Source organism: Lynx rufus, unplaced genomic scaffold (genome assembly GCF_022079265.1).
Source record: "Lynx rufus isolate CCGP_SWC_20201006 ecotype Redwood Valley unplaced genomic scaffold, mLynRuf1.p SCAF_4, whole genome shotgun sequence".
In the NCBI taxonomy this organism is placed as follows: Eukaryota; Metazoa; Chordata; class Mammalia; order Carnivora; family Felidae; genus Lynx; species Lynx rufus.
In genome coordinates, this window is record NW_025814856.1 from 32,404,254 (window position 1) to 32,418,741 (window position 14,488).

The following is a 14,488-nucleotide window of genomic DNA, read 5'->3' on the forward strand; positions in this document are numbered from 1 at the left end:
TGGAATCTTTCTTTTCTTTCTTTTTTTTTTTTTAAAGATTTCGTCATTTTTAAGAAATTTCTACACCCAACGTGGGGCTTGAACTTACAACCCTGAGATCAAGAGTCACACGCTCAACTGACTGAGCCAGCCAGGTGCTGCAAAAAATGGAATGTTTCTGATTCAAATCTGGATATACTGAGAAGTGCTGCTTGGCAAATATAAACTCTGGTTCCTCGGATTCCATCTCTTCCAGGTAATGTTGATGACAAGTACGTGACCAAAGCCAAGTCACGTGGAGTACACTTGTTGCATTAAGGATTTTTGGAGAGAAGTTGTTCTACCCTTGTGTGTCCCTGCTCTTGCTGGACAAATATCTTGGCCCCAATCAAGGCTGATGCCACGTGAAGGTATGGTCGCACAAAGTAGCCTGGACTCAGGAGGGAAGGAAGAAAACCTAAAACTTCAAAACAGCCTTGGGGCACTTGGGTGGCTCAGTCGGTTAAGCATCTGACTCTGGGGTTCGCGATCTCACAGTTCATGGGTTCAAGGCCTGCATCAGGCTCTGCTGTGAAGCCTGCTTGGGATTCTCTCCCTCTCAAAAGAAATAAATAAAAATTAAAAAAAAAAAAACAAAAAACAGCCTCAATAACTCGGATGGGTGTTAGTGATCCCTGGATGAATGTGGTTTCAGTCCCTGGACTTCTGGTGGGTGGGGTTATGCCGTAATCCACGTGCCTTTACCACAGAAGGACAGGCAAGGCAGGTGGGGCACTTGCCACCGGCTAGTCACCACCGGCTCCACTGCCTCCACCCACCCTCTTCATTCTCCAAATCTAGCTGCCTAGTCCCTGGGCACTTCCCCTACAACTCTCCCCTTCTGGCAAACTCCCTGCCTTATCAAGATGCCATGGCGGTCATCGTCAGGCCCGACCTGGCCATGCTAGAAGCACCAACTTACAGAGAGTATGCACAAGAGACTCGCTGTGAGGGATACATGGATCACTTAACGGTATTAAATAAAAATCATCTCAAGAATTATAAATGATTAAAAAATTAATTTGGGTTATTACTTGGCAGACTTCACAGTTTCCAGGAAACAGGAGCCTGACTCTCCTACAGTCTCCACGTTAGCCAACACCAACATGTGCTTCCTGAGGTGGCCAGGCTCCCTCCCGAGTGGGAACGCATGTGTCTCTGCTGCTATTTTCGGAACTGCCTTTACAATAAACTTAACAGAGACGGTGACTGGGGAGGGAGGAGAGGGCAAGGGAAGACAGGAGAGGAAGCCACTGCTGGCCTTAATTAACAGACACACTCTTTGGCCATGACCACGTCAAAGAAAAATATTTTCTGACATGCATTTAAAAACTCATGGGAACTGCAAATCAATTTTTAGAGCTGGATAAAATATTTAAAGAGGACCGTAACCCTGAGTTTTAAGCCAGAATGAATCAAGTCTATACAGCCTCTCGCTTTGTACGAATTTAGTATTCATTCATTCATTTCCTGACCGGGAACCTGTTGCTTTGTTTGTTTGTTTTTGGCCAGGCACTGTGGTAGACACTAGAAATAAGATGTAAAAACGGAACTAAAACATGATCTTCACAAATATTGTGTATGGTATACATCAGTTTCCTTAAACACCGTGCAAACAATAAAACTCTATTGCGTGGAGATTCTTTCTGATTGAATGGATCAGGGTGGGGCCCGAGATTCTAAATTTCTAACAAGTACTCAGGGGACACCGAACCTCCCTTTGCATAGAGAGCAGAGGTAACCAGATCAGAGAATAGCATTCCTCTTCGGTAGATGAGGAATGCAGAGGCCAAGAGTAGCAGAAATGCTTGCCTTAGAGTCACTGGCTGGTCCAGGGTAAATAGCATTTAAGTTTTTGGCCCCCAGTTTAAAATTGCATATGGGGGTGGGGTGGGGGCAGGAAGACACTTGTCTGTCCTCTTCCTACAGGACACGCTTTTGAACATAAGCAGAACGGGAGAGTAGTGACTACCAATAGGCTGGGAATCTATAGTACACATTTTCACGGGGCAATATCACACCCATGGGGACAAAACAGGCTTAATTCTTTGGGGTACAGCGGGGTAAAAAGCCTTACTCTTTTATGTATAAAGCAGAGATGTACAAATAGCACATAAGGCCACAGACATTCAGCGTATCTGTTTTTGTCTGGCCTCAAGGTCATGCCATGACCACCCACTTGTCCTCAGAGACAGTATCTCTCACCCACCAACTAGATCAAAGCTACTCTTAAGTGTCCTCAGGGAACCATGTACCTGTCCTTCCCAATGGCCTTGGTTGTAATTATCAGATGTTTTAATTAATCAATACCTGTTTTTTTTTTTAAATTTGTCTTTATTTATGAGAGACAAAGAGTGAGCAAGGGAGGTGAAGAGAGAGAGGGGGACAGAGGATCTGAAGCAGGCTCTGCACTGTCAGCATGGAGCCCAATGCAGGGCTCGAACTCATGAACCCTGAGATCACGATCTGAGCTGAAATCAAGAGTTGGACGCCTAAGTGACTGTGGCACCATGGTGTCCCCACTATAATCTTTTCTTATTATTATTTAAAACTATTTTTAATGTTTATTTGTTTTTGAGAGTGAGAGAGACAGAGCGTGAGTGGGACAGGAGGAACGAGAGAGAGGGAGACAGAGAATCTGAAGCAGGCTCCAGGCTCCAAGCTGTCAGCACAGAGCCCGATGCGGGGCTTGAACTCATGAGCAGCGAGATCATGACCTGAGCTGAAGTCGGATGCCCCACTGACTGAGCCCCCCACCCCAGGTGCCCCTCACTCTGTGTCCTTACCTCTACACCACAAGTGCCACGAGAGCAGGAACCACATCTACTTTCATGCACCAATGCATCGCCAGGCCGAATGCAGTACCAGGCACATACGGTCATCAGGAATTCTTTGAGAATGAGTAAATCAACAAGTAGAGACAGCACACTCGAATTCCAGCCCGGGACAGGCCTCCATACCTCTGTTGTGGATCTGGTTTTTAATAGCATGACTCATGGCAGTTTCTTCCTGGTCCATCAGATACACCTCAGTGACCTCAGATCCCCACCGCTGCACCTTCCATTTGCTTGCTCAGCACGGGATGGTATCATTCATAAAACGCCCATCACTTTCTTTTTACTCTTCCCTTTCCTACCCGCTCCACCCTACAAAACTAGGATTTGCACGCACCGAACGATAAGCCAATGTCTTATAATTAGATGTTTGTTCTTGCCACTGTCATTTGGCTTTGACTGTAAGACCAGAGAGGGTAATCTAATAGCTCTGTGACCCTGAGCAACGTAAGGGACCTCTGTCTTTCCAGCCTCAGTTCTCATGGTAGAAAGATAACAACAGTTCTAACAGGTTTTTTTGTGAAGATCAAATTAGGTAACGTGTACCAAGTACTCACCATTGTGCCTGGAACAATGTTAGCATGTAATGAACCCTAGCAGTCTTAAATTGCACCCAGTGTTGTGAGCTGATAGAAGCCCTAAAGTGTAGAAGAGGGTAGACTGTTACCAAAACATATATTTAAAGAACACTAACCAAAATTTACCTTTATTGTGCACCTATCTTGTCACCACCCATACATTTACTTACTCTCATCTTTATTAATAATCCTATGGGAAAAAAATGCCATCAATATTCCCATTTTCAGTTGAAGATGAGATTCACACAGTGTGTAACTGATGAGTGGCATTTACACACACATTTGTCTGTCCCCAGCGTCTATGCTCCCAACTCTGGGAATCTCTGGGGATCTCTAAGCAGGGAATTCAGCAAAACCACCCTGGCACGAGCCTCTTCATCTCCACATGCAGAGGAACAGCCAATTGCAGCACAGATTCCCTTTGGTTACTTTCATTATCAACAGAGAACATTCCACGCTGGAGTCTGCCAACAGAGCTTATCCTAACAGACGGCTTCCAAGGCCTGCCAAAGAACAGGACTCCAGACGGTCTCGTTCTCCTCAATGACAAACAAGAACTCTCTTCACCCCTGCTTTATCTCTGTGTCCCCAAAAAGTATACCCTTGGCAGCTGCTTTTTTGTAGACCTTCTAGGAAGCAAAACAATCACATGACTGAATGCTGACATCCCTCTTCCTAATTAACATGCAGAAATATGCAACCCATAACTCCAATTTGAAATGTCACTCTGGCACTGCACCTCCATGCTGAGGGAGAACCTTTGCAAGGCTCAAAGTGTATAATCAGCCTCTTCTACCCAGAGGCATTTGTAAAACAGGCATGTTTGGAACCACCCCACTGAATAGTTCATCCCTTGTAAACTCTCTCCTAGAGAAGTCCCAAGGGCTCGCTGAGGCAGCAACCTGTCTTGCTGAGTGAAAATGTCAACAAGAAAAAATAACAAGCAAGAAAAGCCAGGCAAAGGGAGATGGTGCAGCTGATTTATTTCCAGCACCATATCACATACATTACTTCGGTGCTACAATTAGGAAGATGAGCCAGAGAGGAGAGACACATTTATTCCTGTGTTCTTTGTCTTGATGTCGCATCTATCTCACGACAGAATAAGGAGTTGGCTCAAACTGCAAAGCAGAGATCAATTCATGAGCTCCACTAAGAACTTCTGTGCTTTGTGAGGGACAATGGTTAGGTTCCTTATAGAGGCAGGAGGGGCCTCCACTCTGTTGGTGTAAATGCTATTCTCAGCATTGGAGCTGGTGGAACATGGAAAGTTTCATCATGAGGCCCCTAGCCCCATCACCAAACCTGGCCTTTTCCGAAGTTTCTTATCTCGGCAGACGTACCAGCATCTATCCAGTCATACAAGGCAGCAACTAGGGGTCATGCCAGGAGGACTATTGTCACCTGCACCTTCTGCCTCCTTCTTATGATAACTGATGCACTACCAAGGCCAGCTTTTTAATCACATAAAACTCTCGAGATTCAGTCAACTCATCATTACCACCACTACCGACACCAACATAGTCCAAACCTAACTCCAACTAGGGTTGCCAGATGCAATGCAAGACTGGATGTTCTATTTTTTTTTTTTTTTTTTGGTTAAATCTAGCAACCTAACTCCAGCTCAACCCTTAGAACTTACTTCAATTATTACTTCTATGGGCGCAACTTTTCCCAACTCCATAGAGATCAAATCTCCCCAACCTATAGCCTTCTTTATTGACCCTAGAACACTCACAACTGTAGATTTCTTCCCTTGATTATATAAATAATGTGCCTTGTGCACTCTGAGACTTATGAGGACAATGACCATATCTGGTTTTGTTCAGCATTTTATTTTTAACGAGTAAACAACTGAATAAACAAACTAGCAATACAGTCTACAAAAGAGGGATCTATTTCCAGGGAGCAGACATAGGAAATACTGGCATCCCAGTCCTGCCTGTGACATGACTTGGGGGATAGGCTTTGTCCAGGCTTTGTCTCAACGCCCTTTAGTGTCTTAGACCGGTCTCTCTCTCTAGATCTCAGTTCTATCTTCTGAAGAAACGACCCTACTGCATTTCCAGCTTTAAAACCTACAACCCTGCAACTCCAAGTCCCAAAGAAATACTGGACATCAAGGACTGTGCTGACAGTTACCAGGCCCTGAGGTTTTAGTGCTTCACTCCACTTGTCTGCCATTTCACACGTCACTGAATATATCCACAAAAGAAGATCACCACTGCTCTGTAGTAACATCCTCTTTGGGAGGATTCAAAATTATCCTTTTTTTAAGGGAGCTTAACTTTGAAACATGTGCTTAGCTCTCTGAAGTCAGCTGAATGAGGGGCACCTGGGTGGCTCAGTAGGTGAGCATCTGACTTGGGCTCAAGTCATGATCTCATAGTTTGTGAATTCAAGCCGCACGTCGAGCTCTTGGCTGAGAGCTCAGAACCTGGAGCCTGCTTTGGATTCTGTATCTCCCTCTCTCTCTGTGCCTCCTCTGCTCAATCTTGGTCTCTCAAAAGTGAATAAATGTTAAACAATAGATATAACAACAACAAAAAATGAATAAAATGAAATCAGCTGAATGAGAAGGGAAGGGTCTTCTGGAATAGGTCCTCGTCTTTCCCTGAAGAAGCTTTCGTTCTAGAGCTGTGCTACACAACATGGCAGACACCAGACACACGTGACTACTTACTTGAAACTAAACTCAATTTAAAATTCAATTTTTCAGTCACAATAACCACATGCAGTTAGTGGCTGCCATGTTGGACAGCTGAGAATACTGAACATTTCCATCACTGAAGGAATATTTGTTGGATTGCATTGGTTCTAATGGAAGCAGGAGATGGTTCCTTGCCCCTCCTTCTCCAGGACCAACTTTCTGACATTCTCTCGGTTCATCCTACTTGCTCTCTCTGGATTCAGGCCTTGAAGCCGGGGCTAATTCCCAAACTGAAACAATGTCCCCGAGTCTCTCACTTGAACCCATGAGGTCCCCTGGCCAACTGCCACTTCCTCAAGGGGGTCTACTCTGATATGAAATTAGATGCAGTGCCCCTGCTGTATGTTTCTGGAGAACCCTAGAGTTCCCTTCTCAGAACATGCACCACTTCTCTAGAAAGTGTTTAATTTGCCTCTTAAGAGTATGGACCCTGGAGCCAGGCTGCCTGGGTTTGGATCCCAGCTCTATTCCTGGCTGACCATGTGATAACTGGCCTTTCTGGGTCTCATACTCCTCTTCTGTAAAATGGGGAATCGATGGTACCTACCTCTTATGATTGATGGGTAATGAAGTGAGTTGGTGCATAAAACCCACTTATGAGTACTCAGCACACAGTACCTGCTGGACAAGTACTGGCAAAAATAAATCACTAAAAAGCATAAGCATCTTCAAAGGCACAGCTGCTGTGGTTTTCCACCCTGCATATCACACCTGATGCCATGGAACAACATCTGATGCAAAGCAAATGCTCAATAAATACTTGGTGAAGTGCACTGTGCATGCCTAGAAGGACTTGCTTCAAAATTGCGTGGCCAGAAACTTACTGTAGAGTTACGCTCAGAACAGTGTATTGAGATACTTTTTCAGGAGAGCTCATGGCAACCATGCTTCCAAACCATAATGGGGAGTGGGGGTAACATCCTAAATGTCCACCTGCAGGGGACTGGTCAGCATACACTGGGATACTGTGTAGCATTTTAAAAGAAGGAGGCAGAACTCTTTCGGGTAATGTAGAAAGATTCCCAAGAACTGTGGACTGGGAAGGGCAAGAAGAGAGAAATAAACAAGGGTACTACCTACAAGCTTTTTGTGTCTACCTTTTCTAAATCTCTACACTAAATTGTTTAACAGTGGATCTCCATGGGGAGGAAGGGAAGCAACTTGGACTGGAGTATGTTTATGTTCTTCACTATATGAAGTATTCCATCATGTACATGTATTACTTTTACTTAAAATGATCAAAGTGTGTTGCCCTGAAGAGTGTTTTATGGGGGCACCTGGCTGGGTCAGTTGTAGGAGCATGCAACTCTTTGTCTCAGGGTCCTGAGTCTGAGCCCCATGTTGGGTGTAGAGATCACTTACAAAAACAAGTAAGCTTTCTTAAAAAAGGAGTATTTTGTGTTGTTATGCTAGACTTTTCTCTCTGGAACCAGGACATGCCAAGAGGAAAACAATCTGAGAAGACAAAAAGACGGTGAATACCTGGGAAGTAAATAAAGATGTTTTACTGGCAAATGCGCTGGTTTACTGACTAGCAGAAGGGGGAGGGAATCCACCAGGGTGGCAATTTCGGACCAGTCGTGTGTGTAAATATAAGAGCTAACGCTGATTGAGAGCTTACATGTGTCAGACACTGTGCTCAGCCCTTTCCAATTATTGTCTCATTTAATCCTACCTATGAGGAAGCACTATTATTATCCTCATTTTACCGAAGGGAAAATGGAGACACGGAGCATTAAGCAACTTGCCGGAGGGCACACAGCTCCACAGCGGAGGGGCTGAGATTCAATCTCAGGCGGGGCTGCAGCCCAGCCCGAGTGCTTGTTAGTGACCAATAGACAGCTGCCATCGGGCTGGTCCAAGGGAGGTAAAGACAGAGGAAGTTCTCCAAAGATCCGGCCAGCTCTATGCCTTTGACAGTATTTGGCATTTAATAAAAATTCCACTTTGCTTCTAGCTTATAAGAGTCAACATAATACACTTCAGTTGGTTCCAAAAAAGTATGAGCTGTCTCATATGGTAGGAAAATTATACAGCTAAAAGGTCAAAGGCTGACACACACCGAACAGTCAAAAGGCTGAAAAATGTAATGGATTAATGCTGGGCATAAGAAATTTCAACTCCAAAACAACAGAGCAACCAACATTCACAGAAAGATGGTTTTATATGAGATGATCAGACGCTCTCTGAAAAATGCTTCCCTATTGCTACCCAGCATGAAGTTAGGTTAAGGTATGGATGAGTTATTTCTACGATTTTTTAGTTATAGCCAGGATATTCTTTTCTTAGTGTTTTCAGGAAAGAGAGTGTGAGATCTGAAAGTCAAACTGAGCTGGGTTTGGTTCTGGGCTCCAGTATTCTAACATCAGCTCTGAACCTTGAAAATGTTCCTAACTGCTACTTGGTCTTAGCATTCCCGTCTAAATATTCGGTGATAACAGCTACTCTGTCAAAGTGATAAAAATGAAATGAGAAAACCAACGGACTCCACCTGTATATCACTTGTAATATAAACAACTCAATAAAAAGAGGTTAGCTTCCTTGTTTCCCAGACAGGTGGTTGTCTATGCCACATGCTTTTCTTTTTCAACCCAACACATACTCTTTGGGATTGCATGATTCCCACCCTTAACCTTTCCAAAAATGCAAATGGGTATTTTTTAGATGAGGGGATGCAAGCTCCCCAGACAGGCATAATAACTGATTTCAAATAAGGACAATTCACTTTCTGCTAATGAAAGGGGATTCACACTTGTTCTGGTCTGGGCCACTGGAATTTTCAACTACATTCACATTTGCAAGACAACCTTGAAGAGGCTCCTGGTACATCCACTTAGTACCGCCCCCCTCTTCCCTCACCTCACTCCTAGGCCTTAGTGAATCACCCTTTCTCAGATTCCCTTCCAGTCTCCTAACCACCAATCATATCCCAACACTTCCAGGAAACTAAGACAATTGATAATTACCAATACTCAAGGGAAATATTTCTGAATTCACAATCAGGAATTGATTAACATCTAAACACAGCCTAATGTATATTCACAATTTGGAAATGGGCAGTAGGTACAGAGATAATGCTCTGCCCTTCCCCCCTCCAAAGAATATCAAACCATAATCAGCATATAAAAGATCCGTGACCCTTACTTAATTGCTACCCACTGCCTGGAACAGGGGTTATTATCACATCAAAGCTACAATATCCCTAATAAAATAAGTCTTTGTACCCTTTGTTTTTAATTCTACTCTTGAAAATGCCCCTGTGATCACCTAAATAAATCCAAATTTTAAAATGACTAAGACCTACCATAATAATTTGACCAAGTTAATAATCTGACCTAGTTAATAGTATCATATTATGCTCTTCAGTCTCAAATAGTTACACTCAAAAGAACAATCAAGCTACAATAATGTTTCCAGAAAACATACACTGAATTTTTTCCCCACATTTGGCTTTGACCTTGCTACGCCATTTGTGGGATCTCATCCTATAGACATATTTGCACTTGTGTGAAATGATTTATATCCATGTTATTTAAGCAGGTAGTGTTTTGAAACATTAAAAGTATTTATCCATAGGGAACTAGTTAAATAAATCATGGCCATACTGATACAATGAGATTATACAGCCATTTAAAATACAAAACGAATGCTTTCTTACTGCATTGCAAAAACCTATCAGACATCCTATTAAATAAAAGACCAAGGTACCAAACAGCATGTACTGCACACTACCTTTTGTGTAAAATAGGGGAGACATAAAAACACATGCACAAAACACATTTGTTTATATACACACATGCACATGTATCCTTGTATTTACATAAAGAAGTTTCAGAAGGGTGATCAAAAACTAATGGCATTGCATGTAACATTGAGAAAGAAGAATGTAAAATTAGGCAAATAAAGATAGGTTTAGGAGAGAGATTACTTATTTAATACTTGGAAATATTTTGTTTCATGAACCATATACATGTATTATCTATTCAAAAAAATGCATTAAAAATCAATTAGCGGTAAAACATGACATTCCATTTTCAAGTTTAAAACAGTATCTATAAGGTCACATTTTGTGACTGACCATGACTCTTTGCCCTCTTCTTTTTAAAAAAAAATGTTTTTAAAATATTTTTACTTATTTTTGAGAGACAGGGCGTGAGCAGGGGAGGGACAGAGAGTGAGACATGGAATCCGAAGCAGGCTCCGGGCTCTGAGCTGTCAGCACAGAGCACGAAATGGGGCTTGAACCCACAAACTGTGAGATCACAACCTGAGCCAAAGTCAGATGCTTAACCGCCTGAGCCACCCGGGCGCCCTTCTAATACCATGCATGCTCATACTGAAAAACAAGGCGTGTGCGTGCACGCACACAGATACACACATTTAAATTAATAAATAAAGGAGAAAACTCTTGGAGAAGAAAAGTCCCCAAAACTATTTTTGAAGAGCTCCACAAAGCCTTACTCCATACACCTTATTTCATCAATCACATTAAGGTGAGCTGCAATCTCCTGTAGCTGATGAGACTCCTCCATTCACAAAACACTTATGCCTGAATGGCCCCCGATCCTCCAAAGCGCCCAGGGCAGAGGCATCCTCACCAATGTTGTATAGACATGCTCACCTTCATAGGTGCCGACTTCCAGAAGGGTCCCGCTCTGCTCGAGGTCCAAGAACTCCTTCACAGTCAGAAAGTTATAGTCCACGCCAGGCACTTCTCCTTCTCTCGGAGACCGGGTTGTGCCTGCATAAATGCAATGGACACCATCAGTCAATGCAAACAGGAAGTTCCCCATTTAGGTGTAATTAACATAACCTGTTCCGTAGGCTGGAGGACCTGCGAGGGTCCACCTATCTGCCCGGACCAGGACCTGGTCAAGGCACCTTTGTTCTAACAGCACAGCATCCCTACTTCCACCCTCTAGTGCTGGCGACCTTCAGGTGGGAGAAAGAGCAAACCAAGCACAGCTGGGTAGTCTGGGGTGAGTTTTATCATTTCTTAAAATGCACTGAATGAAAAAGGCAGACTGGATTTTACACGGACAATATTCACAACCAGCAGCTTTTAGGACTCCAGTAAATACTAAAAAGTTATCCACCTTAAGCTCAGAGCCTAAGAGGTTTATATGTTTACCACAGGCCTCACAATTCTTGTGTTCCGAGGTACATCCAGCAAGTTCCAATGTAATAAGCCGTTTGAAGAAAATGACACCCACTGCATCAACATATCACTAGAGAAACGCAATTACCCAAGATCGGTGGATGGAGATCTCCCAGGGTTTAAAATGCTGCTGTTCTCTGTGTAATTAATATGTTTGACGAAAAGAGGCCACCCCTAAGTTCTGACTGGAAAGAAGGGACATTGAATTTACTAGGAAATCCTCCTCTTGAATTAATATGGTCATTCGCTCAGTGACTAATGAACATAACAATTCTTCTAATGAGTCATACGGGGCCTCTGGAGTATTTAAGTCACCCAGCTCAGGTGCTAGGCTCCAGACCTATCATTTTAGCCTAATCTCAACAAAAAGTGTGGAAGGAATGAGGAAGGAATGTGGTTTACATACAAACCAAAGAAGAAAACCAACCAAGAAGCCATTACATAGTGTGTACTAGGAACTAATGTTAAATATTAGGAAAGACCAAAAGAGAGCCAAACACATGATTTCTGCTCTTACATTCAAGTTAGGTGAAGCATGTACAGAACTTATTTTGCAAGGCACCATTAGCTGTGATGCTTTAAGGTCAAGGTTTCCTACATAATGAGCAGGGATTCTTCTTGATTCCTAGGAACTTAGTACGCAAGGATTTCCCCCTAATCCTGGAAACTTTAAAACAATTAAATAACCAACTGTTTGTACCTTCCGGCTCTAATGTTCTATGATCACTTGCCTAAGTGAATGATCATGTCCATACACCTATGGTGGCTATCCAGAATCCTTTCAAGTCAAAAACAAAACAAAAAACAAAACAAAAAAAACCCCACACACACCTCAACACTTGCTGCGTATTTAACTCGGGGTTAAATGAGCCTGATTTTTCCAATATCTGAAATGTGAATGTTTTAAAGAGTTGCACAGTGTCCACAGTATGGTTGTATTGCACACGTTTGCTTATCAGGTCCCACATACTAAAGCTTTCTGGTAAAGAAGCCTTCTTGTGTCCAGAAGTCTACTCTTGATTTTTTTTTTTAAATGTTTACTTATTTTTTGAAGGAGAGAGAGAGACAGAATGTGAGTGGGGGGGCGGGGGGCGGCAGAGAGAGAGGGAGATACAGAATATGAAGCAGACTCTGATCTGTCAGCACACAGCCCGACGTGGGACTCGAACTCTAGACTTTGAGATCATGACCTGAGCCAAAGTCGGACGCTTAACCGACTGAGCCATCCAGGCGCCCCCAGAAGTCTACTCTTGTACCATCTCCTAACTTCCCATTTCTGGCTCACCTGGCAAATGATACAAGTCCCTTTAGGTAGACTACAAGCTTTAAATTGCAATCTCCAATATCAGGCACAGAGCAGGTACTCCAGGAACCATAAAGAATACCATATACTGTTGATGAGTAGGTGTCTGCAGTGGGAATGATAAGTTCAAGGCTTGCCACTCCTCCCAACAACCTGTGGTCCTGGGCATGTTCCTTAGCTTCTGTTATTACTTAGTTTCCTCATCTGTGAACTAGGGATAACAGTGGTACCTATGCTATAGGTTTGTTGTGTGCACTGAATGAAGTAAACCTTTCAGAAGGCTTAGCTCAATAATTGTCAGCACATATTAAAGTTTATAGCATTGTCAGAATGAAATGAGTTGACAGAATGCTATAGTTCAAATATTTACAGAGGTCCCAATTAAAGCAAGCACCAGTTCAGGCACTGAGGAAACACTGGTGAATAAGACAAAGCCCCTGACCTAATGGAATTTACATTTTACTATGAAGGAAGAAAAAATGCATATGTGAATATAGCATATAATTACAGGTGGAAACAATTCGTCCATAGGAAATATAGATTAACGTGTCTCAGAGCAATGTAAGGTAAAGGATTTTTTTTTTTTTTTTTTTTTTTTGATAAAGGATTTACAAGTATCTTGGAAGAGGAGTGCCTGGGTGGTTCAGAGGGTTAAGCGGCTGACTTCGGCTCAGGTCATGATCTTGCGGTTCATGAGTTCAGGCCCCGCCTCAGGGCTCTGTGCTGACAGCTCAGAGCCTGGAGCCTGCTTCAGATTCTGTGTCTCCCTCTCTCTCTCCCCATCCCTCGCTCATGCTCTCTCTTTCTCTCTCTCTCCCCAAAAAGAATAAACATTAAGAAAAAATTTTTTTAAAGTATCTTGGAAGAAGGAAGCAGGGTGGGGGGGGGAGGAAGTTATTTTAGGTGGGGATTAGGAAAAAGCAGGCTAAGGAGTGGCCACCTAAAATGAGAGCCATGACAAAGTAATGGGAAAGTAGGGGAGTGGTGGGGAGGCCAAGAACTTTGATGCAGGAACAGGCTCCGTATGTTGGGGGAAGGGCAGAGTAATTATGACAGAATAATGGAAAGGAGGTTAGAAATAAAAGCAAGGGGACACCTTAGGGAAGCCACAGCAGACACTTCATATTTTATCCTAAGGAAGATGGGAAGCCACTGGAAGGTTTTCAGCAGGGTGGTGCTCTGATTCATTTTAAGAAGATCATGAAGCTTGTCCGAGAACAGGCTTTGGGCAGAGGAGTAGGAGGAGGTGGGCAAGAACAGAAGCAATGAAACCAGTGAGGGGGCTATTACAGGGTCCATGTGAGAGAAAATCATGGCACGGACAAGAATCGTAGGGTGGGGAGTAGTGCAAAGCAATCAGATTTCTATCATCCGTGGTGAATATTACAAATAGCTGTGATACAGTCCACAGGATAGACAGATTAAACTCACCAAGCCACACTAGGTCTGTATTTCGAAGACAGAACTTGTTGATGGAGTGGAGGGAGTGTGTAAGAAAAAGAGAAGGATAAAGACTGACATCCCATTCTTTGACCTGGGCAAAATAGGCAAATGGCCCGGTGCCCTTTACAGAGATCAAGAAGACAGGGGAGGCAGTGGTTCCTAGGGGAAAAACATTAAGAGTTCACTCGTGGGCAGGTCAAGTTTGAGATGATTACACATGTAGATGCGGAGGGCTATGGACAGCTGACCAGGTAAGTCTGGAGATCAGAGTGGAGACGGGGACACAAAATCGGGAGTGATCAGCAAACCACTGGCATTTGAAGGTAAGAGACAGAGATCATCCAGGGAGAGTGTGTGGCGTGTGTAGAAAAGGAAGGCAAGAGGTTTGGGTTGAACACTAAAACCTTGTAATTTTTAGAAACTGAGAAAGACCCTCAAGGAAAA

The 14,488-nt window shown here is 43.3% G+C and overlaps 1 protein-coding gene across 5 annotated transcripts in view; it reads right to left on the reverse strand.

Annotated features, from left to right (window-relative positions):
• MAGI1 (membrane associated guanylate kinase, WW and PDZ domain containing 1) overlaps nucleotides 1-14,488 on the reverse strand; it is a 632,775-nt gene that overhangs the window by 115,712 nt on the left and 502,575 nt on the right. For all 5 annotated transcript variants that reach the window (XM_047096305.1, XM_047096308.1, XM_047096307.1 and 2 more), the window contains exon 3: nucleotides 10,762-10,881. In XM_047096305.1, coding sequence (XP_046952261.1) covers nucleotides 10,762-10,881 — 120 coding nt within the window. The remainder of the gene's footprint in view (nucleotides 1-10,761; nucleotides 10,882-14,488) is intronic.